At 45.8% G+C, this 24,550-nt stretch overlaps 2 protein-coding genes across 2 annotated transcripts in view; one reads left to right on the forward strand and one right to left on the reverse strand.

The window, feature by feature from the left end:
• Positions 1 to 6,783: 6,783 nt before the first annotated feature.
• GET4 (guided entry of tail-anchored proteins factor 4) lies at positions 6,784 to 18,962 on the forward strand. Its single transcript, XM_061474125.1, has 9 exons — positions 6,784 to 6,953; positions 10,824 to 10,902; positions 11,326 to 11,407; positions 12,353 to 12,502; positions 14,129 to 14,267; positions 16,117 to 16,257; positions 16,341 to 16,416; positions 16,591 to 16,663; positions 17,622 to 18,962. Exons 1-9 carry the CDS (start codon positions 6,799 to 6,801, stop codon positions 17,708 to 17,710), a joined length of 984 nt encoding a protein of 327 aa, XP_061330109.1. The 5' UTR covers positions 6,784 to 6,798; the 3' UTR covers positions 17,711 to 18,962.
• Positions 18,963 to 21,648: 2,686 nt separating this feature from the next.
• Positions 21,649 to 24,550, reverse strand: part of ADAP1 (ArfGAP with dual PH domains 1) — a 57,623-nt gene continuing 54,721 nt past the window's right edge. Inside the window, exons 8-11 of the mRNA XM_061473279.1 lie at positions 23,263 to 23,325; positions 22,802 to 22,873; positions 22,191 to 22,419; positions 21,649 to 21,789 (exon numbers count right to left, since the gene is read on the reverse strand). Coding sequence (XP_061329263.1) covers positions 21,761 to 21,789; positions 22,191 to 22,419; positions 22,802 to 22,873; positions 23,263 to 23,325 — 393 coding nt within the window. The 3' untranslated portion in view covers positions 21,649 to 21,760. The remainder of the gene's footprint in view (positions 21,790 to 22,190; positions 22,420 to 22,801; positions 22,874 to 23,262; positions 23,326 to 24,550) is intronic.

Below are 24,550 nucleotides of genomic sequence, written 5' to 3' on the forward strand. Positions count from 1 at the left end.
GTGCATGTACTCTTTGGACAAGAAATAAAGCTGTTTCGCTGTAGTTTTGGTCACTGGATGAACCGAGGCCATGAGGGGTTGTAACACTGAAGGAATGCCCCTGGCTCGTTTCCCCATACAGTGCGGCCTCTTCCTTCTGATGCCCCCTGTAGCGTGTTGGGGCGAGGAGCGGGGTGTCCCCACGGCCTCCCACCCCCTGCTTACCCTGCAGCGTTTCCTTCGGTGTCCCTGGCGCTGCCTGGCCCGCCCTGACCTGAGCGAAGCGAAGCCCGGGCCGGCCGTTGCCGGACGCTTTGCAGGTGCGGGCGGTTTCCACCCGCTGGGGTTGCTCCGTTGTTGTGTCGGCAAGGCGGCGGCAGGACCCGCGGCGGCGCTCAGCGCGTGAAGGGGAAGCTGCGCTCCAGCCCCGAGAGGGGAGCCCGTTAACGACGCGCACCAGATGTACCGGACGCTCCTGTTCCGGTACGGCCCTGCCCCGCGCGGCCTTGCGGAGCCTCCCCACGCACTCGGCCCCGCTGCTGCCCGCCATTGGCCGCCGCTTCTGCCCATCTGCGTGTGCTGCTCTCTCATTGGGTCGTGGGGCCGGGCTGGGGCGGGTACTGCCGTGAGGGGGCGGGTGAGCGTGAAAGGCTTCGAGGTTTTGGGATAGGAGCGGTGCTCCTGTCAGTGCGAAGGCGATGAGCTGCATAGCTAGGAAGAGGGTTTCCTTGTAGGCAAAAAGATGTAATGAGGCAGTGAAACTTGTCTGGAAAGGCACTGAGGCCAGGGAGTAGTCCTGGACAGTCTTGTCTGTCCTCCATCAGATGTGTGTTCAGTGTCAGCAGTTTCCCCGAGACACGTAAACATGGTGGAGGTGATCTCATCTGTGGAATTGTAACTGGGACAGGCAGTGCTTACTCGCTTTAAACAACGCCGGCCTGTAAAACATTGCTCTGTTCTCTCGTGAGCTGTGTGTTAAGCCTGAAATCCTGACTCAGAGCTTCAAAAGTCGTGAATGCAGAGGTACTTGAGGGTGGAGGAGGGCAAGAAGTGGACGAGGAAAGATTACCATAAACCTGTCTCCTGTAGATCTTTTCTCCCTGCCTGCGATCCACGGAGTGGGTGGGAAACTGCGCTTCCTGCCTGACCAGCACCAGTGAGCGAGTCTCCCTCCTGGACTGGTGCTGTCACTGTACAGGCTGCCGGGTTGAACTCTTCTCCAGGGCTGGATGCAGGATTGAAGGTGGGGGTCTCACGAGAGCAGAGTAGAGGGAGAGAATGGTTTCCTTCTACCTGATGCTCCCGCTGCTGGGGATGCAGTCCAGCACTTGGGAGATTTCTGGGCTGCAAGTGCACACTGCCGGCTTGTGCTGGAGCAAGAGAAGGAATGCATTCAAGGGCTTTGCTGTTCTGCAGCCATAACCAGGTAAGTCGTAACTGGTTTTGTGTGTGTGGTTTGGGCCAGGCTGGGGTGTTATTCCAAGATTGTGAGGGGTGAATGGTGAATTCTCAGTGGTAGATGTTTGGGGTGATTGCTTTGTGATCTTTTAGTTTATCTTTGGTTCAGTCTTTCTGCACAAAGAAGGATTATGCCAAACTGGAACATAAAGCAGAAGTGTTTGTCAGCATCCAAACATTAATCATAACCACATTTGGTTTCCTTTCTTGGAGGCTCAGCTTTTGGCTGTGGAGTCATGTCAGTATTGCTGGCTGATAGATGCAGGATTGACTGGATGTATGAGAAGTGGCTCAAGTTCAAAGTCGCTCTTTTTTTTTAAGGAGGCTTTTGGAGGCTCTTAAGGGAGCTTAAAGACACAGTAGCACTGGGACGTAAATGTCACATCTTAAAGATGCATTAGAAGCAGCAGCTCATCCTATTTCTATTAAGTATTTGTGAATCTTATTGCTTCCAGAAAACTTGGCTAATTTGTTCAGCTTAATGGATGCAAATTATCCCAAAAGAGTGGTTTTCATATCCAGAGCGCTAAAATGGTCTAGCCGGGGATCAGGAGAACTTGGACACCCAAAACTACAGCAGTTAATAGCAATTACCTTGTGGAAAGGTAAGAAAAGTCAACCTGGCTGTTCTGTGTTTTGTTTTGAAAGTGTGATATTGTAAAAGATCTGCTTTGGAAATCATCTATGGAAGCTGAGATGGGAATGACTGATTGAGTTCTGCTGTTACCTGATTTTAGCAGTCACATCAGCATAATGTCAGAGGCATTCGATCGGCTGCTGCGTTGCCAGTTAAAAACTTGGTTTATTGATGGAATTTGGTGTTGAAGCAGTCAAGGTCAGCTCCAGGGGAAACTAAACAGAGGTTTCCCTAGCTGGTGATTTCAAAATCTTTCTGTTGGGATTAATCAGTTGAAACAGGTCAGCCTTAACCATAGTTTTCAACTTCTGTAGGTATCTATCCCACAAACCTATTTTGCTGCCATTTAAAGCAAGTGTTGTCTGATGGTACCAACATCCCTCATCTTGACATTCGCTGCATTCCCACTTTTATTACCGGGGAATCATTGCTTGCTTTCTAGTCCCTGTTTTTTATGTTCTCAAATGAGCTTTTACTTGTTAAAGTGTGGCAGCACTTGTTACGTATTCTCCCTAAAGCTGTAATACCTTTCAAAGGCTCCAGAGAAAGTTTTACCAGTGTTGGTTGGGTGGTTTTAGAATTGGATGGCACTCTGGAAAATTGTAACCATGGGAGTCACTTTGCAGTTGGCTCTTCTGCTGGGGTGTGTATTCAGTGTGGGGTTTGTGACAGGAATAAATTAACCCATAGAAAACATTACAGGCTGATGTGAAATGAAGGGGAGTCCCTTGCTGCTTAGTGGATGGTGTTCAAAGGTAGTAGAGTAAAATGATTTGACTCTATATAAAACCTTTCTCAGATTTCTTCTGTGTTAGGCTTTGGTGCACAGCACAGCCCATGCTTTGCTTTCAAAGCAAAAGTCATTGCAAAGAGATCTCTGAAAGCCTGGCTACATGGGGCTTTTAGTTTTCAAGCTTAGTTTTTTTGGGTGCTGCATGACTCAGTTCCTATGGAAGCACTGTAGGACAGTTGTGATGAGAGCTTGGCTCATATTACAGTAATGTTCCCGAGAACTTGGAAATTGCAGAAAACAACATCATAAAGAAAGTTGTGCTCAGAAATACACTGAGCTTCCTGCAGTACTGAGAAGGGATCTCCAGCCCCAGCAGCCATACAGCTGAAATGCTGAGCACTCCGTATTTCTGGTAAGAGTAGCTCCTTTACTTCAGTACTTCCAAACACAGGCTGAACAGTGCAAGGGCTCTTACACTGGATTCATGTAATTTTATGTCGTTGCATTACTTTATTTTCACCTTTTACGGTATGATTGAAACAGTCAACATGGACTTTTCACATCTACACATGTATACTCCTCCCCAATGTCTGCCAGAGAACACTGGCTATACATATGCACTCAGGTGAGAATTCTTCTTGTAGAGGAGCTGCATGTTCATGAACTGAAATGGGGAGCAATACAGAAAATGCTTTATCAAGGGTATTGTTGCGGCATTGCTTGTTGCCTGCTGTGAATGTTTGTGTTTTCAATTGCTTGTACCAGGCACCTAACTCTTGGTTTGTGCATTTGCTGTTTCCTTTCCCAGGAGAACGGTCAAAATGCATTCCAAATAGTGGAACTGAGAGTTCTTTCCAACTGGGGAAATGAAGAGTATATGTGCCTTTACGGATTCTGAGAGCATGGGAATGTTGCCCAGTGATCTCCTGCACTACATCTGTTTTCATATATAAGGCTACACAGTGAAGATCAAAATTCTCTTGTTTATTAGCAATTAGGTAGCAAGCAGAGGAATATTTAGAATAAAACATAAAAACCCCAGATTTTGTGCAATGTATTTTTTAAATGCTTTTCAATGTGGCTGTTCTTTGCTGCTTCTAAACTCTGACAAGATGCTGTCAAGATGTTTAAATAGTTTTAATGGAAGTTTTGGAAGTTCATGTACTCTTTGGACAAGAAATAAAGCTAATTTGCTGTACTTTTGGTCACTGGATGCCGAGGTCATGAGGTGTTTTATACCTCTGTGCCTGGCAAAATCTTGGACCAGATTCTCCTGGGAGGCATGCTAAGGCACATGAAAAACAACAAGGTGCTTGGTGACAGCCAGCATGGCTTCACTAAGGGGAAATCCTGCCTGACCAATTTGGTGGCCTTCTATGATGGGGCTACGGAACTGATGGACAGGGGTAGAGCAGTTGATGTCATCTACCTGGACTTGTGTAAAGCGTTCGACACTGTCCCACACGACATCCTTGTCTCTAAATTGGAGAGACATCAGTTTGATGGATGGACCACTCGGTGGATAAAGAACTGGCTGGATGGCCACACACAAAGAGTTGTGGTCAATGGCTCAATGTCCGTCTGGACACCAGTAACGAGTGGTGTCCCTCAGGGATCGGTGTTGGGACCGGTCTTGTTCAACATCTTTGTCGCTGACATGGACAGTGGGATTGAGTGTGCCCTCAGCAAGTTTGCCGATGACACCAAGCTGTGTGGTTCGGTTGATAGGCTGGAGGGAAGGAATGCCATCCAGAGGGACCTTGACACGCTTGTGAGGTGGGCTGATGCCAACCTCATGAAGTTTAACCATGCCAAGTGCAAGGTCCTACACCTGGGTCGGAGCAATCCCAGGCACAGCTACAGGTTGGGCAGAGAAGAGATTCAGAGCAGCCCTGCAGAGAAGGACTTGGGGGTGCTGGTTGATGAGAAAATGAACATGAGCCGGCTTCAGTGTGCGCTCGCAGCCCAGAAGGCCAACCGTATCCTGGGCTGCATCAAAAGGAGCGTGACCAGCAGGTCGAAGGAGGTGATCCTGCCCCTCTACTCTGCTCTCATGAGACCTCACCTGGAGTATTGTGTGCAGTTCTGGTGTCCTCAGCATAAAAAGGACATGGAACTGTTGGAACAAGTCCAGAGGAGGCCACGAGGATGATCAGGGACTGGAGCACCTCCTGTATGAAGATAGAATGAGCAAGTTGGGGCTGTTCAGCCTGGAGAAGAGAAGGCTGCGTGGAAACCTCATAGCAGCCTTCCAGTGTCTGAAGGGGGCCTATAGGGATGCTGGAGAGGGATTCTTCATTAGGGAATGTAGTGATAGGACAAGGGGTAAGGGGTTAACTTAAACAGGAAGGTTAGATTGGATATACAGAAGAAGTTCTTTACTGTAAGGGTGGTGAGGCACTGGAATGGGTTGCCCAGGGAGCTTGTGAATGCTCCATCCCCAGGTTGGACAGAGCCTTGGGTGGCATGGTTTAGTGTGAGGTGTCCCTGCCCATGGCAGGGAGGCTGGAACTGGATGATCTTAAGGTCCTTTCCAACCCTAACTATTCTGTGATTCTGTGAAATACGGACTCACTCCTCTAAACAAGATAACAAGGTTTTATTGAGGGACAAAGTCAATAAAGCAAAAGCAACAGCTCTGGGAGCATGACCGTAGCCAGAGGCGCAAGTGATTAGCGTTTGTTACAGGTTTATATACTTTCACTATTACATTAGTTACATGCATATTCATAATTCCCCCATATAGGCAGGGAATATTATAACTAACTCACAGAACTTATTATCATAAGTCCCCTCCTCTTGGCATCTGAGCACTGCTCTCCAGTGATTGTGGACAGGGGTCTTGAGGATGAAGTAAGCAGTCTTCCTCTAGTGAGTAGGGGTCTTCAAGGTGAAGTAAGCCGTCTTCCTCACAGTGTACTTTTCACCTTGGGCACAGCTGGACCCCCCAGCAATCAACCAACCAGCTGTATCTGTAATTCTTCTGATAACTAGTAATGATTTAAAACAGTGTGACCTTCCTGCAAAATTTATTGCAGGATGGGCACACAATGAGTATCCCAAGCTAGCAGATGTTTGGGAGGCTCTGTCTCTAAACTAACTGATAAGTAGAAGGCTGGTGTGAAATAATTCATTCATGTAAATCCTGTTATCTCACCACAGACTTACAACACAAACCTTGTTCTTTAAAGATACCTTAGCAGACCAGTGTGAAACAATTAACTCATGTTTAGTGGGGCCACTACATTCCACGGACTTACAACGTAAGCATTGTTCTCTTTCTAGAGCCTAAATTAAGCTAAAAAGTGCTTTAACTCTTATGTTTTTTCAGGCACTAGCTTTTCTTATATCAAGCCCCCCCCCCCTTTCTTTTACCTTTACAAATTCTTTTGCTATGTGACTCGATTTTGCTGGGGAGTTCTGGCCCTTTTTAACTTGTTGTCTAATCTTGTGTCTTTAGCGAGCTTTGTTTCTGTTACTGTAAACTGGTACAGTTATATCCACATAACGACACCTATGATTAGCGGAAGCCAATACATTTACGTGTTTATCACAGTCCTGTGATTCTATGGAGCGTTCTGGGGCAACGACTGGGGTGTCACCGTGGACTCCCAGCCCCTGGCGCTGCGAGGCACACGCTGAGCAGAGTGAAGCGAAACCCGTGCTGGTCGCTGCCAGACGCTTTGCATGTGAGCGCAGTTTTCAATCGTTGCTCCGTTGTTGCATCAGCGCCGTGCCAACGCCCTTGCCCGTGTCCCTGCGCTCGGGTGCAGCGGTTCGGGTTCCTTGCCCGCCATCTCCCTCCCCGGGTCGCTCCCGGGGGCCGTGGCACTGCGCTCAGCCCCTGGCGCCTGCCGCAGCCCTCGCGGGCCGCCGTCGGAGCGGGCGGAAGCCGGGCAGCGAGGCGGGTACCGGCCCGGGGCTGCGCGCGACTGCGCACGCTCTCTCCCCCCCCCCCCCCCCCCCCCCGCCCCGCCCCTCCTCCGCGGTGATGGCGGCGGCGATGATGGCGGCGGAGCAGGAAGCCGCTAAAGGCGGCGGCAGGAACCGCGGCGGCGTTCAGCGCGTGGAGGGGAAGCTGCGCGCCAGCGTCGAGAAGGGCGACTATTACGAGGCGCACCAGATGTACCGGACGCTCCTGTTCAGGTACGACCCGGCCCGAGCCCGAGCCCGGGCCCGAGCCCTGCCCCGCGCGGCCTTGCGGAGCCTTCCCACGCACTCGGCCCCGCTGCTGCCCGCCATTGGCCGACGCTCCTGCCCATCTGCGTGTGCTGCTCTCTCATTGGGTCGTGGGGGGGCGGGGTGGGGCGGGTACTGCCGTGGGGGGTCGGTGAGCGGGGCCGGCCCAAGCGGGGCCTGGGCTTGGCCTGGGGGAAGCGGGAGCGGGTCGCGGCCCTTCCCACGTTACTTCCCCTCCCCTCCCGCCGCTCTGCCTCGGGCCCCGCCGCCGCTGTGGGGGCCGCTGCTCCCCTGGGTTTGAAGGTGAACTCTGCTGACGCTGCCGGGCCTAACCCCGACCCGTTCGCAGCCCTTGCTCCCGGCCGCCGCCTCCCAGAGCGCAGCGTCCCGTTGGCGTGCAGAGGGCGGGTTGTGCCCTGCTACCTAGAGGGTACACGGGCAGAACGGACGCTCGCCACCGTCCCGATGCGGTTCTTGGCGACCCCACAGCCTGAGTCAGCCCCCCCCCCCCTCCCGGCTCGGCAGGACGTGCGCCGGGTGCCAAATTGTAGTTGATGTATTTGTGTACTTCGCAATGAGTAAGTATAGCAGGCCTGGGTATTTATTCAGAGCCCTTTCTCTCACCGAAACTTAAAATGCAGCTCCTTGATTCCAGGGGCTAAGATTAAGGTATTTCTTCTAGGGGTTTCCTTGGTTGGGCCCAGGCTCTGCTGGGGGAGATGAAGTCGGAAAGCTGCCTGCCGGGTCTTGTTAGCTCACCCAAACCCTCATCTAAGTTAGAATGGGAACAGGCTGGTGGGTATCTACAGAAAAAGAGCAGCCAGTTGTGTGGGGAAGAGTCCTTGGTGCACAGTCTGACTTTTGCTGGCAGTGTGCAGCGGAGAGCCTGCACTACCCTCTGTGACAAGCACCATTAAATTAAAGCAGTTGTGTTCTGCCATAGCCGCCTGATGAGATCAGTGAGGGCACCATCTAGGCCTTAAGACTTAATTTGTATTTGTGAATATATCTAACTTGAAGACAGAGCCTGGCCTATTTTACAGTAAAGGTTATGTGATGGGATGGCAGCAAGGATTGCAGATTACACTTGGTGTGTCACTTCTCATCCAGGCTTCTGCATGTATTCACTTCCATACTTTGTTTAAGCCTCCGCAAATTATTTTGGAATCCAAGATCCCACCTTTTCTATTTTTGATGGAAGCAAAAGGAGGTGCTCCTTTAAATGAAAAGGTGATGTTTTGCATAGCTAGGAAGAGGGTTTCCTTGTAGGCAAAAAGATGTAATGGGGCAGTGAAACTTGTCTGGAAAGGCACTGAGGCCAGGGAGTAGTCCTGGAGAGTCTTGTCTGTCCTCCATCAAATGTGTGTTCAGTGTCAGCAGTTTCCCCGAGACACGTAAACATGGTGGAGGTGATCTCATCTGTGGAATTGTAACTGGGACAGGCTGTGCTTGCTCGCTTTAAACAACGCCGGCCTGTAAAACATTGCTCTGTTCTCTCGTGAGCTGTGTGTTAAGCCTGAAATCCTGACTCAGAGCTTCAAAAGTCGTGAATGCAGAGGTACTTGAGGGTGGAGGAGGGCAAGAAGTGGACGAGGAAAGATTACCATAAACCTGTCTCCTGTAGATCTTTTCTCCCTGCCTGCGATCCACGATCCACGGAGTGGGTGGGAAACTGCGCTTCCTGCCTGACCAGCACCAGTGAGCGAGTCTCCCTCCTGGACTCGTGCTGTCACTGTACAGGCTGCCGGGTTGAACTGTTCTTGTGATTTGGTGATTGAGTCAAACTTCCAAGTTTATCATCCCTGTTACATTGGTTTCTGTTTTCCTGATGGTTGTAGGTATATTTTGTGGTATGAATAATCTCTTACAGTATTTCTCTTGTTCTAAATGCCATTTAGGTCAATCTCATGGATATTTATTTCCATTAAAAACACCTTCAAAAATAAAAGTTCTTTAAAAAAGCCCCCACAAAACAAAAAACCCGCAAAATGCCAAACCTCCCAACTTTAAAAAACGGGGTTTGTATTGTAAAGCTGTTGTCAGCATCTTTTAGTATCTGATGTGATAATTACCAAATTAGAGCTCCCAAATAGCATTGCAAAACCACTGGAAGTAGAATTTGTGGAAGTGGACCAACACTGATATTTGGACCCAAACACCTGGAAGCGAACCCAGATGTGAAGCCAACTATAAACCTGTTGGATCTGCTGATCCGTTTGACCAACATGCAGTGCATTTACTGTGGTGATTGCAAATCTGAATTGTTGAGGATAGTCTTTCCAAAAATCCACCATTGTGCCATCCATTACTATAGTTCTGCTGAGTGTTAAGGACAAAAGGGGTGTGGGGTTTTGGAAGACGATGAGGAGGACTGGAGGACTGCCTCCTCTCTTGCTTGTTCATGGAATCACAAAATGGTTTGAGTTGGAAGGGACCTTAAAGCTCATGTAGTTCAACCCCCTGCCACGGGCAGGGACACCTTCCACTAGACCCAGCTTGCTCCAAGCCTTGTCCGACCTGGCCTTGAGCACTGCCAGGGATGGGGCAGCCACAGCTTCTCTGGGCAACCTGTGCCAGGGTCTCACCACCTTCACAGGGAAGAATTTTTTTCCAAACACCCAGTTTAAAGCTGCCCTTTCTCAACTTAAAGCCATTCCCCCTTGTCTGATCGCTTTATGCCCATGTAGAAAGTCCCTCTCCAGGTTTCTTGTCCCCCCCCTTTAGGTACTGGAAACTGCTCTAAGGTTTTCCCCTGAGCAAGGTTTTCAGGCTGAACAAGCCCAGCTCTCTCAGCCTGCCTTCAGAGCAGAGGTGCTCCAGCCCATGGAGCATCTTTGTGATCCTCTTCTGGACTTGCTCCAACAGCTCCATGTCCTTCTTACGTTGTTGTCCCCAGAGCTGGATGCAGGAGTGCAGGGTGGGGGGATTCTCATGAGAGCAGAATAGAGGGGGAGAATTCCTTCCCTCGACCTGCTGGCCATGCTGCTTGGGGATGCAGCCCAGGACAGGGTTGGTTTCTGGGCTGCAAGAGCACATGGCCAGCTCATGTTGAGCTTCTCAGCCACTGTCTGATCTGATTTTGCCAGTAGGACCTGTCGTGTGATGGGAATCTCACACGCAGCACATGAGTGTTTGGGATCCACTGCTCATTTTCCTTGCACGTTCCCACTGCTCCCTGCTTCACTCCCAGAGCCACCAACCCCTCTCTCTTAGCCTTGGGAATGCTTTTATGTTGGATCTGCAGTACCAGGGACCTTGCTGCTGCAGGAGTGCAAGGCTGCTCTGACTGCTGGGAGCAGAAAGGGGTGGAACAGGCACAGCACAACCAAGTGTCACAGGGAACAAAAGGAAAATTGCAGATACTAAAGCAGTCTGGTAGAACTGATGTCTTTCCTTTTTTGCTATGAGCAAATTGGATGTTGTTATTAACTACTCATAAAACAGACTATTTGAGAAACAGTGAAGAGAAATGGAAATTGGAAACTGTCTGCTGCCACATTTAAACTGCTTTTGATAAAGGCTCTGTCAGGGTGGTCTGAGTTCAGTGCATTGGCATTGTTTTGCTCAGGTGAACTCCTGGGATCATTTCCTTTTCTTTGTTTCAGCCCAAGTCAGGTTTGAAGCTGACAGTTTTCATTCTTACACTCTTTGCTTGTGTTCTGTCAAGTCTGGAGGAGAATTGTAGCTTCCACTTACAGTTACATCATTACTAAAACTAACCTGAGTCTTTATTGGCTTTAATTTTTCGTGACCTTGAACCCTTTAACTGCAAATAATACTAAGCATACACAACTTCTTTAGTGACAGTTTTTATCAAGGCTTTGGTATTGTTTTCAGGTATATGTCACAAGGAAAACATGCAGAAGCAAGAGAACTAATGTATTCAGGGGCTTTGCTGTTCTTCAGCCATAACCAGGTAAGTCATAACTGGTTTTGTGTGTGTGGTTTGGGGCAGGTGGGGGTGTTATTCCAAGATTGTGAGGGGTGAATGGTGAATTCTCAGTGGTAGATGTTTGGGATGATTGCTTTGTAATCTTTTAGTTTTATCTTTGGTTGAGTCTTTGTGCACAAAGAAGGATTATGCCAAACTGGAACATAAAGCATATGAAGTGTGTGTGCATCCAAACAGTAATCGTAACTGCATTTGTTTTGCTTTCCTGCAAGCTTCTCCTTTGATGACATCAAGTCACTATAATTTTGTTACAGGGCAAGGTTGAGACTTGCTACTGTGCCTTAGCTTTAGATGTTGATAAAAGTGTTAAATCTGATCGTGACAAAATTCTAGTTTTCTTCTATGTACCGGTATGTTCATCACTACTCCTGTGTGTCTGTTTTGTAGCAAAACAGCGCTGCTGATCTGTCCATGCTGGTTTTAGAGTCTTTGGAGAAATCGGATGCAAAAGTAGCAGATGACCTTTTAGGTGAGGTGACCTTTGTGCTCAGTTTGATGATGTTTAGATGTGCTTTCACTTCACAGTGACTGTCGTTAACAGTCTTGAAACCCCAGATCCTTGTTGTATGCCCTGCCGCATGGCTAAGGGTTACCTTTATCAAGGGGGGAGAACTCTGTTAGGGAATAATGGATTCCCAGTACCTTTGTGGACATGTTCAGAACAAATGTTACTGTCTCGTGGCATTGTTCTTTCATTAATGCAGCAGTACCATATTGTCTGCACAGCCACTCGTGTCACCAGGGCTTTGGTGGATGGTGATTTCCCACCCTAGCAGTGTAGTAGTGTGCACATTATTTGTGACTCAGCTGCTCACAAGGGCGTTTTTCTTCTTTAACTGTGGGATTTGGTAAGCAGCAATTCAGGGAGGCTTTCTTAAGGGCTGGCTGGCCAGATGACTGCTGCAGCATAGGCGAGCTACTCCTGTTGATGGAGACAGCAGACAGAGGCCATTCTTTGTTTACTTAGATCAGCCCTGACATTTTGTATCTATCCCATCCATGTCTTCTGGTAGTGCTTTTCCAAACTACAGCTCTCACAGCTTCCCTGTGAATGGCAAGCAGTCCCATAACCTGGAGTGTTTTCTACTCCTTGGAACTGCAGGGTCCTCAGGGATATCCTGAAGGACCATGGTCCATCATCCTGAAGGTCCCACATGAAGAGAAGCTGTCCCCAGCTGACTTGTCAATTGACAGTCATGTCAGTATTGCTGGCTGATTGCAGGATTGACTGAATGTATGAGAAGTGGCTAAGGTTCATAGTCTCTCTTTTTAAGGTGGCTTTTGGAGGCTCTTAAGGGAGCTTAAAGACACAGTAGCCCTGGAACTTAAATGTTGCGTCTTAAAGATGCATTAGAGACAGTAGTTCATCCTATTTCTATTAATAGTAAATATTTGTGAACATTATTGTTTCCAGAAAACCTGGCTAAGTTGTTCAGCTTAATGGATCCAAATTCTCCTGAAAGAGTGGCTTTTGTGTCCAGAGCACTAAAATGGTCTAGTGGGGGATCAGGAAAACTTGGACACCCAAAACTGCACCAGTTACTAGCAATTACCCTGTGGAAAGGTAAGAAAAATCAACTGGCTGTTCTGTGTTTTGTTTTGAAAATATTGCAAGTGTGATACTCTTAAGAGATCTACTTTGGAAATCATCTAAGGAAGCTGAGATGGAAATGACTGATTGAGTTCTACTGTTACCTGATTTTTGCAGTAAATTTAGCTTAATGTTGCTAACAGAAAAAATCTAGGGCTCTAGCTCTATGTTAGTGCAAAACCAAAACCACAACTGCTGTAATGCTTTCTGTAAAAAGAAGGCTGATCCTTTAGACATTGAGGTAGTTGAGTTATTTGGAGGAAGATTGCTGGGGAGCAAAGCTGTTTGGTTGTGGGTTTTTTTATATTTGTTTTGTTTTTAAATCCTGGGTAAACATGAAAAAGATTGAAATATATCACCTACCGTCCAAACCAGTCTTTGGATCTGCAATTAAGTACTTTTTGCGATGTTGAGCATCAGGCTTATTTCATGTTGTCTTTGAGCTATGTGGGATTTTATTACTTGGGATGTAAAATAAACCAAAATGCACTAAATAATTATTGTAATTGTGGATGATAGCCAGTTTTAAAAGTCTTGCATAACAGAGGTGAGTGAGAACAGTTGAATAAATGCCATCTTTTTCTGTGGCTTCTTGTGAATTAATAACTGCAGGATGATTGTTTATATTTTTTAGTAGCTATGAAGTGATTATAGCGGTTTAATATAACGATCCTGACTCAGTGGTCAACATTCCAGCTCATTGCCTTTTTGTGTGCCATAGGCAATTCCACAACTGCTCTCATGGGACGTTTAGCTTTATGGCTGCTACCAGCCACAAGGGGAGGATTTTCCTCAGAGCATTTAAGTTAGAGGCTGAGATATGATTAGGGTAAGAAATAGTTGCACTCTGAAAGCAAAACTCCCCCTTTTGCAGCCATATGCTCAACTGTTCTTTTGAAGAGCAAAATGTGTATGTTTTTCTTAGCCTGTAGGTTTTGAGAGTCCATCAGAAAAGGCTCAGATTTTAAACCAAAGCTTTTAAATCCCCAAAATTAGCAGCTATCCAGTTTTGTCATTGTGGTGATTTTTTTATGGTGCTTTGCTTCAAGTGAAGTTCTGACAACTCATTGCCATTTCGTACACCCTTTTTTTCCTGTGTAATTGCTGTTCTATTCAGAATATGAAAGCAATTTTAATTTTAATAGCAAGAGTAGACTAAACTAGAAATAGGAAATGCCTTCATTCTGTGCACTTAGAAGGACACCGAAGATGCTGTTTGAATTCTTGGTGCACACAGTTTAATATGGAGCTTCTTGACTCTTTTCCTCAGCACTGATAATAGCACATGAAGTGTCAACATGCAGTGAGATAAAATATGACTGCAAGCTGATTGTCTCAGTGGTGGCTGTGTTTTGGGTTGGCATTGAATAAACTGTATTTAGTAACATTTGTTCAACAGTATTTAGAATAACATTTATTATCTCCATAAATTGTCTGTTAACTTATAAAGTAAAAAGCCCACTCTCTCTTTTGCAAGTCTTGTTTATATACCATGTGCGTAACTCTTGTCCTTTTACCAGCCATAGTGTACAGATTTGTTTTTATGTCCAGGTATGATGAACTGGTTTCTGAAAAGCATTTTTCTTTTTCCTTTTGTAGAGCAAAACTACAGTGAATCTCGGTATCACTTCTTGCACTCCACAGATGGTGAAGGATGTGCAAATATGCTAGTAGAATACTCCTCATCCAGGGGATATCGCAGTGAGGTCGACATGTTTGTAGCACAGGCAGTACTACAGTAGGTGTTAAACTTCTTACTAACTGTTTTTCAGAGATGAGACTGTGTTTGAGGCCAGTCTAATTTACTCATAACTGTAGGCTAACCCTTTCAAAAGAAGCTGTAAAACTGGCCAGAGCTTCTGAAACTCATTTTGTGTGATAACTACAGGAGAATCATCTCAAAACTGATATGCTGAATTTGTCAGACTGGGGAGAGGGGAAAAAAAACCGGAAACAACTCTAACTCAAACCCAAACAAAAACGTATTAAGGTCGAAACCTGAAATCATATTAATTACCTGAAGAATTAATGTAATGTGTTTGACCCTGAAAGCACAATTCTTAGCTTTGTTAACAACACTTTATATCTAATTAGGGCTTACCTCGATGTTCTTACTAAAACTGGACCTAAGTAGGCTCTATATTTACCCTTTGTGTAGTACTTGTTCTCAGTCTCATTGTCCTAAAAGATAATTTCTCTTGGATCACCCTAGTCTGTGGCTTGTATTTATTTTAGGCAATTATTTTGTAGGAGGTAGGAATTCAAGTTATGATGTGCCTTTGCAGAGCTCATGTACAGTTAAGGTTAACAAAGCCAATTTTACTGTGTTGAATCAGCTGATGGCTTTCTCAGTCAGGAAAAGCAGCTCATGGAGGAGTCTGAGGAGGAGGTGAAGACAGGACTGTGCAGCAGGGAATCAGGAGGAGAGTAGGTGTTGGGGGAGAGGGAGGAGGTGAGAGCATGTCTGTCTCTCTTTTGGCAGCAGTGAGCTGTCATGTCAGATTTGTCCCGTTTTCCATAGCTGGCTGATAAAGACTGCAGCAATTTTGAGAGGTAGAAGATCCTTTATGGAAATCCAGTGTATGCAGGACTCTTACACAATTTTATGAGTCTTTGTTCTGGAGTGGGGGAAATTGTGGGGAGAAGTTACAAGTAAGAAATTATTTTTTCAGTATTTATACAGCACTGTTACTGCATCCTTTACTGGCCTGTATCTCAACCACTGTACTAAATCCTCTTACATAGCAGTTTAATGAAAATAATTGCAGTTCCCTGCTCAGCAGTAAGGCAGAAGAGCCCAATGCCCTTGCACGTGTGAGGGTACAGAATTGGAGTCCAGTCTGAGAGCAGAAATGAGACTGCTCGTGGGATCTTTCCCAGTGCTTGCAGCAGTGTGTCCCAGATAAAGCCTCTTGTTAGGCCTATGGGACTTGCAGAGATCGCCAGTTAAGTGAACTTGACCTGAACAAAGATTTGGGAACAAAGTTTGGGAAATTGATCTATTCACTGGTGACAAATGGCTTGGGAACTCAAAGTGTAGCTTTATTGTGAGACTTTGTGTGTCAAACTTACTAGCGGTCTTGATGCCATGGTATTTTGAGCTAGTGCTAGTAGAATGGCAAGAGTAATTGGACACTGGCAGATACATACTGAAAGGAGATGTTTTCGGGAGGAGATGGGGCCAGGAGGGAGGTCTTTAATCGGGTTTTACCTCAGCACAGTAAACTCTGGACTAGTAAATGTGGTATCATATTTAATTTGAATTACACAGTGGCTAGTTTTTCCACATTTTTATTTAATTGATGCCCTCTTTTAGTAACTGCCTTGTATGCAACCTGCTTAGATCTTGTTTAAAGTAATTCTGTTAATCAGTTCTGCCTCCGAACCTGCTTATTCCACAATGTATTCTAGTAGTGATTTCCCCCTTCCTCGGTTGATAGCCAAGCCATTGCCAAAGATGTGTGTCTCTACCAGTTAGTTTTTGCCATCGGTTTCAGCCTGAGATGGTTTCTGTGCACAAATGAAATGGAGCTTGTTGAGCATTTGGCTCTGCCTTTTAACTTGCTGTGTTCTGTTTCCTTTTGCAGATTTCTCTGCTTAAAAAATAAGACCAGCGCATCAGTTGTTTTTACGACATACACACAGAAACATCCTTCAATAGAAAAGGGTCCTCCCTTTGTTCAGCCACTGCTAAACTTCATCTGGTTTCTGTTACTGGCAGTTGATGGGTACAGTCTGATTTTTCTCATGTTGCTCTTGGTTTCCTTTCAAGTTGTTACTGAGATTACATATTTTGTTGTTTCATTTCTAGAGGAAAACTAACAGTATTTACAGTATTATGTGAACAGTATCAACCTTCACTGAAGAGAGATCCCATGTATAATGAGGTGAGTTACTTATAGCTGTAAAGAAGGTCTCGCCTCGGACTTAGTTAAGTAACAGCTGTTTGTGTCTTGTAGGTAGGATTCAGTGATCTAGCTTGTGTGGCGTGACTGCTGCCCATAGTATTTTAAGCTGTAAACAAAGTAGCTGACATTGTTCTTCATCTTGTGTCGTTTCAGTACCTAGATAGAATAGGACAGCTTTTCTTTGGTGTTCCACCCAAGCAGACATCATCCTACGGAGGGTTACTAGGTAAGGTTATACTGACAGTTGTTTATGGATACCACCAGGCTTTTCTTTATCTTTGAGAAGGAGAGAAGCATGTAAAAGACTCTCATGTTTAATTTTTGACATTATGGTACAAATTCCAAATGCAGAGGAAAATCTCATTTGTGTTAAAGCTTAATTTCCTCAGACTTAAGTGGCTCATTTTTCTTAAGTTGAATCTGGGACTTTGGTAGAGATCTAACCAGTGCTGATGTGAAAAGAATGTTCTCAGAGTAGAAGTTCTGAAATTTATACTGCCCCTTCTACAAGAAATGAACAGGAAATGAGGGCTGAATTTCTCTTGATCTTGAATAAAATATGAGCAAATTGAACTGGATTACTTCTGTAAAATCAAACGTTTTTCCTTGAGAACTAAGCTTCTCTGTTTGTAAACTGACTTGAGGCTTTACCTGTAAATGCCAGTTCACTGATACCCAAAGTTTGATGAAAAACATCATCATAGATCCCATAAGTAAATAGTGGCGTTTCAGCAATTCAAGCATTTTTAAATTTGATAAAACAGGGAGAACTCATAAATGTCTCCGACTTTCAAACAAGTTCTTTATAGCGTAATGCAGACCATTGCTGCTTTCTGAGAGTTTTACTACTGGAGGTGTGACTTCCCTCATTTGGTTGTATTTCTTTTTCCTCCTGTCGGGGTGTAGCTATAGTAAGTAAGTATGAGAATTCGGTGTTCTTTTCCAGTGTACTCTTAGAGAAGGATCAGTATCAAAATACAGCTTCCCAAATCAATAAATTCTTAATGGAAACCAGTGTAGGAATACTAATGTCTTGCTGAGATGCCTTTATTTCAAAATCCCCCCTTCTTTTTCAATTTATTATTGCAGTCTGCACCCTAGCAGGACGGAAGGAAAACAGTTAAAAAGATTTTGAGATGAGAATGCAAAACTAGCAAATTTTACTGTCCTGCATTTTATTCTAGGAAATCTTTTAAACAGTCTGATGGGAACTGGAGAAGATGATGACACAGAAGATGGTCAGGAAGATAGCAGTCCGATTGAGCTCGACTGAATGATGTTGTCATTGGGTGCCGTGTCACTCTGATGATTCGATGACTCCAAAGACAGTTTTGGAATTTGAATCCTGCAGTTGTTTCTTGGCACCTAAAAGGGCTCCTTTGGTCTTCTTTTAGAAATGGTTGCTGAAATGTTTATAATGTTTGGTCTATATTATTTATGTAAAAAAAGAAAAAAAAAGAAAACAACAAAAAGTAGCCAAGTGAACCAATTGGAGCAATTGTTAGCAGGTTTCTGGTAACAGCAGCTGGTGACTGATTAAAATATAGTCTTCTATGGTTTCTGATGCAGTATTCCCTTTTGCACAGTAATTCAATAAAGCATAAATATGGGTCTTGTATTTCATGGCCTATCCACTACCGTCTTTGTTACGAGAAAGCCTCCTTGACTTCTGTCATCTCCAAGGATGATCTCAAAAGGCAAGGTGACCAACTGAGTAATTTATGTGTGAGGCTGGTGCCAAAAGTACTGTGAGATGAGCCAAGGAGCGTAATTTGAGATGCACGACCAAGAGACATTGATACCAAGAACTCACGCCCACTGCTGTGAGTAACATGCACGCCGTTCATACTGCCTTTCATTCTGGCTGACCCCATGTGTGTATTTACCTGAAAAGCACAAGATTGAATTGCCCTTCAGTAAAAACTGATCAGCTGAATGTAGGTAATTGGCTTCCATGAGGATCTCTTTTTGCCTAGGTACAAAAATTTGGCATCTAGATGCCACCTCTGGCTCATGGCTCCTTTGGAACAGATTCTTTCTCAGCCTAAATTCACAACCATATGTAAAGGTGACAGCACTGTAGTGAATGAATTAATTGATTTGTCACGAGCAACGTATGTGTTTGAACTGCAGCTGTATGTTAAGAAAAGGGATACTGCAGAGCCTTTGGTTCTTTATGATATATTTATTTTTCTTGGGTGATTCATTCATTTAACACTTTCTGTAAGAAAAGGATAGATCAATAAATAATGGAGTAATTTCAGCCCCAGTGGTAGGCATAGCCATTCTACATCTTTTCCTCTTTAATGCAGCACAGCAGATGGCAGTGGTACCATGAACAGATGAAATGGTGGGGAAACGCTTTATTTTTTCATGATGAAAATAAAAAAGCTTAGATTAATAAACAGCAATCATGCATGGGGGAGGGATTAATACAAATCTATTGACTGTATGAAAAAGAAAAGGCATTGAAAGGAAGACTTTGTGTTAATTGTGAAGTCTCAAATAAACACTTTATACCAGGATGGGCGATATTGCTGCTTTCTAAGCGTTTTTGAGATGTTACTTTTCTTGCTGTTTTTTCCCCTCTACATGTAACTGTGGGTTGAGACCTTAGTGTTGCATCTTTACCTCTGTGCAGTAAAGGCATTGCTTTAGTTTTAGTTGGGTGTTGTAATGTCTAGAGCCGACGTGGATTGCTTTGATTTGCAGCAAGCGCAGGAAAGAACCCCTACTTGGGATGGTGCTATAGCCATTTAATAGTGTCCTTCAACAACAGCCCCCTCCTGTGTCCTGCAGATTCAGCTTGAGGTGAGTTCAGTGTTCATCACCTTGGCTCTGCCAGCAACACCCTGATTTGAACCTTTTGTGCACCCAGCCCAAACCACAGCACCACAGCACACTGTGCATCTGCTGCTGGGCGCGGGCTGTACCTGCAGTGTGCCCAGAGGCAGGTTCTAGGGACAAAATACAGGTGCAGTAATTACAGTGGTGTGTACAGAACATACATGTGTGTTGAAAATATGTATTAAAATATATATACACACACACATGTAAAATGTATATATACAAACATATAAACAGTCTTTTGGATATAGAATAATTTATAATTAAATAATGGCATGGCATAGAACTTATTAATAATTATTAATTATGTACACACACAATCTTTACAGCTAGCTAGAAACTCAACTAGCCCAGCCTGTCCCCTCCCTGCTCCTGACAGGCCTGGGGTTTTAAGTAACTGTCAGACTGTGACTTTTAATACAAATTAAATATATATGTATAGTTACGCATACACAAATGCAGGTGGATATATGTATGTTTATATGCAATATATTTCTCTTTATAATTAAGTCATATATTTTATACCTATTTGAAAAGCATACACATGTATATAATATATAAACACTTCCTGCAGTTATAAACATGTCTACACATACAGATGTATGTATAAAATACATTTAGCTTATACGTTCGTAAATCACATCTAATGATGGCTACGTATATACATGCACATGTGCATATGAACTATATTCAGCTCATATACATAAAAGTGTATTATACATTATGCTATCTCTACTATCCACAGTTTAGTTGCTAAACTAATTCTGTATTCCTAATTCAGCAACTAATTCTGTATCCCTAAGAATATGGAAATAAATTTATTTCTATATTCCTATTATCCTATTTAGTTATTCTACTGCTATTTATTAACTATTCATCTCTATATTCCTAATATATATCTTTTGTGCATGTGTGTGCATAAATACTATCAATATTATATATAAAACATATACAATATACACTCCATATTACACACACATACACAAATACGTATAACACGCTATATACATAAATTGTGTAATTTACATGAAGTATATTTACCTGGTATAAACAGACACACGTGTGATGCAGCAGCTCCTCCTGGGGGATGAGGCAGCTTTGTGGGTGTCCCATGTCCCCAGTGTGCTGCCAGCACCATCACCTACTTGTATTTTAAGCCCACCTCCCTCCCCCTGCCCCAGCACCACAAGGCTACAGCTCTGACATAATAATTTATTGGTTCAAATGACATTTAGTACCACAGGTGTCTTACCAGTGACAGAACGAATGCATACAGCCGATGAGATGCTCTCATTTACACACACCAACCTAAGGAACGCGTGGGACAGGTCCGTATCTGGGGCTGGTACTTTTCATTTGGGGGTAAAAATCCAGCACATGGTGTGCAGGTCCCAGCCCGCCCGCCCTGACCACAGGAATTACAGTGCTCAACACCGCGCTGAAACGTCACTTCAAAGCAGCTTATATTGGGTTGTTTTTTGGCAGGGAAACTGACAAAATGAACAAAAATTGACAACAACAACAAAAAAAGAGAAAAGTAAGTGAGGGAATTACTGAAAGAAAAAGTGCCATCACCAGCCTGGAGTAGCAGCGTGCTGTGGGCTGGAGGGACTGGCCTGGGACAGACTGTCAGCAAAACTGCACCTACAGCTCAGCACCTCCCACTCCCCATGGTGTGAATCCCCCAGCCATGGAATGGGGATGGCACGGGGAGCAGAGCATGGGCCCTAACCCAAGAAGCTTTTCTTCCCTGGCATCATCCTGTGGCTTGGTGTCCCCCTTGCAGGGCTGGAGACAGCACTGCTCTGTCCACACTGGGCACCACTCCTCCTTCATTAAGCAGGTGACAAGGACAATGATGCCAATTTCCTCTATTTCTAAATCCTGTTTGACCCTGAGCCTGGGTCCAGCATCACCACCGCTCCCCAGGTGAGGTAATTTACTTATCATTTACCCTGATGCCATCAGGAGGTTCAGCCATTTTGCACATCACCACTCTGGGTGTTTCCAGGTTGCTGCTTCACATCCCATGAGGATGCCCCTGTTCCTCCCCTACAAAGGAGGCTGGTGAGAGCTGGGGCTGTGGGCATGCTCAGCTCCAGCCCCCAGGAACCAGCTCAAGGGGAAAAGACCCATGTCCCCCCAGATGTGCCACCAACAGTCTTTGCTGTCCCGCTGAAGCTGGTGGGACACCCCCTTCAGCAGGTGGGGGGTGCTGGGGTCACAGGACTACTTGTCCCAGCAGCGCATCCCATGGAGCAGCCACAGAGCTGAATTTTGGGTTGGATCTGCATCCGACATTTCACTGCCACCCTTCTTGGTTTCCGACATGATCAAGTGAATGATGAGGGGAAAGGGAAGTAGTAGTATTATTATTATTACTGTTATTATTATTCATTATTTTTAACATTTGAAATAAAACCACGTTGTGTTGTAAACAGAAGCTCACTCCTCAGGTCTGCCCAGCCAGTCCCAGCTAAGGTTTATGTTTGAAATGGGCTTCCACTGAAAGAAAAGAAAACAGAGAAAATAAAGTTAAAAGCAGGACCAATGCTGGCAGGTGGCCATAGCACAATTGCAAGCCCTCCCTGTGGATGGCCCTTGTCTTGCTGATCCTCCTTGGCTTCAATTATCCTTGTAACTGGGTGACTGATCAGCCATATAGCACCATGGCCATCATGTCTGAAGGGATGAAGGAGGATAGGATACCATCCTCCTCCTCCCAGAACTCCTGTGGTTGGGCAGACTTTGCATCCTCCCCTGGTGAGGAAGGGCTGCCCTGCTCGCACCGCAGAGGAGGGAGCAATGCCGCTGTATCCCCGATCCCCCTCCATTCCTCCCATCCTCTAACACATGGGGAATAAAGGGGGGGTCAAGGCTGATTTCAGCCCTGCCAGCAAACACACCTGCGTATTCCTGAGGCAGCATCGGCCGGCTTATAACTTTCTGAAAGGTTGTAATCCACTCCAGCTGGTCATCCTCTGTCTCGCAGGCAAAGAGGAATTTGCGATCCGGGGTGACAATGGTTATCCCGTGCTGCCAGTGGTTTCCCTGCGTGGATGGTGGGAGCCCTTCCAGGACCTTGTAGCTGTTTTCCTTGCTCCCAATAAAAACTTCCCCTCTAGCAAAGGCATCCTAGGATACAGCAGAGCAGTCAGGCAGGCTTAATGGGGAAGGGGAGCTCTGCTTCTCAAGCACCCTGCACCATCTAGAAGCTCCATCAGCGAAGTGCAGCAGCCAAACACTGAAAGCACCAGCCACCCCACAAAGCTCTGCTCCAGCTCCTCCCAGGGCACTCACAATGCAGGACCAGCACCCGGGATCCAAAATCCAGAAAAATCTGCAGCTGGTGCACAGGGTTTCCAAAGTGGTTTTGGTGAATATCTGTGCACAGAGCTACTGCATGTTGATACCAGGCAGATCCACGTAGCAATGATGGCTCAGTGCCTGAGCTTCACTGCAGATTGGTATCATTTATTATTATTGCCAATTCCCAGCCCAGGAACCTTCATCTTACCAGGGGATCTTTGAAATACATGAGCCGTCGGTCATCCATGGTGAACCATCGCTTCTTGAATCCCTCTGTTTGCTGAAGGGTCAAAAAATGCCAATTACATACCAAAGCAGCGCAGCTCCTCTCTTACCAGGAGCATCAATGTACTTGGAACCCAATGGGCTGGGAAAGTTGAGAACAGGCAGCTTCTGGGCTACCATGAGCCACCACAAGCCACTTGGCCAGCTATAGCAGGTGGGGCTGCAGGAACAGGCAGTGAAAGGGAAGATGGGGATGGTGTGGTTGGTTTGTGAAGTGGGTTTGGGTTTTGTAAATGTTTGCTCCCAAGTGTTATTAACACATTCATGGCATTAAGGCTTCGCCTCTCCAACAAGGGTGTCTTTGTCCCACCAGAGCACCCTTCTCAGCCCCATAAAGAGCAGGATTCATGCTTAGAGGGGCTGCAGAAATGTTTTATACCCTACCTTTGGCCCCGTTTTCTCCATGTAGCCTTCCTTCAGGTAGTTTCTAGAAAGCTTTGGCACCAGCTGGAGGCAGACGAAGAGGAGAGAAAAGAGAGCAGTGTCAGATAGAGGAAGCTGAGGGTCCCTGCGTGGACAGGGGGTCACTGAAAGGAAAGCCCCCACCAAGCTCACGCATCAGCTCTGGCTGAACACTTCAGTCCCACCCCTCCAAAGTGCTCAGAAGAGAGGGGTGCAGAAACACGACGCATCTTGGAGCACTTGTCCAGCAGCCTCCAGAAGAAGCCCCCAGACCAAATCCCACTTCATGGGTCAGCTCTGGTGATACATCTCCTCCAGCAGATGCAGTGGATGCTCCTCACACAAGCCCTGAAGTATAATTTCCCTGTAAAACCCCATTAACACACACTGCCTGTGCATGCCCCATTCCTGCAGATACTGCTGACAACAGCTACCAGCACCAGGGATATTTTTAACGCTGCTTAGTGAAGACAAGGCAGTAGCTGCGAGATCTTAGCAGATGCCTCTAAAAGCCTCTTGAAAGATGATGAGTCTCACCAAAAACAGGGCCGATGAACCTGGGCACGTGCCTCCCCGCCCCTGCTCCTGCCTTTTATTTAAACAGGTTGAGCAGGTGTGTGCTTGTAAGGCAAAGACACCCCAAAATACACCCATCCAAAGAACACAAAGCTGTTCCGCAGCAGCTGGGAGCATCTTTGTATTGGACACTTCATTATAGGCAGTGAAGGGCTCTGCAGCATCCATAGCCCTTATGTGTGGCTTCTGGGACAGGGATGAGGACATTTTGCTAAGCATGGCGCTCATCACCCTCAGCTCAGAGAGGTTTCCCACCCTGCAGATGGGTCCTCAAAGCATCCATCAGAGACCCTCGCCCCCTAGGAGCTGCAGAGGCAGCCTGGGCATCCTTAGGGTGGTGTGAGCAATTTATATCTCTCTACTGCATTTAACCAGGCTCCTGTTTAAATTTAATGCCTTTTCATCTCTCTGACAGGGTAAAGGACTCATAAATCAAATGCTAATGATGGCAACACCCCGGCTGGAGCTACCTCATGTACATAACGCAGTCTTCACAGAGGTCTCCCCAAGCTGAATGCTGTGAAGGGATGTTCAGTATTCCAAAGTCAAAACTTGAACGCTGCTAAACATTACAGTCCTCTGCTTACTCCAAAGAGTAACCGATGAGAAGGGGATAAGTAAAAACATCAGTAACCTATCTGCCACCGAAACTGCCAGGGGGGTGAGCATATGAACACTCACCAACTCTATTATG

Source organism: Pezoporus flaviventris, unplaced genomic scaffold (assembly GCF_033815535.1).
Source record: "Pezoporus flaviventris isolate CSIRO_AGI_PZ_B2104156 unplaced genomic scaffold, CSIRO_AGI_Pfla_v1 ptg000078l, whole genome shotgun sequence".
NCBI lineage: Eukaryota > Metazoa > Chordata > Aves > Psittaciformes > Psittacidae > Pezoporus > Pezoporus flaviventris.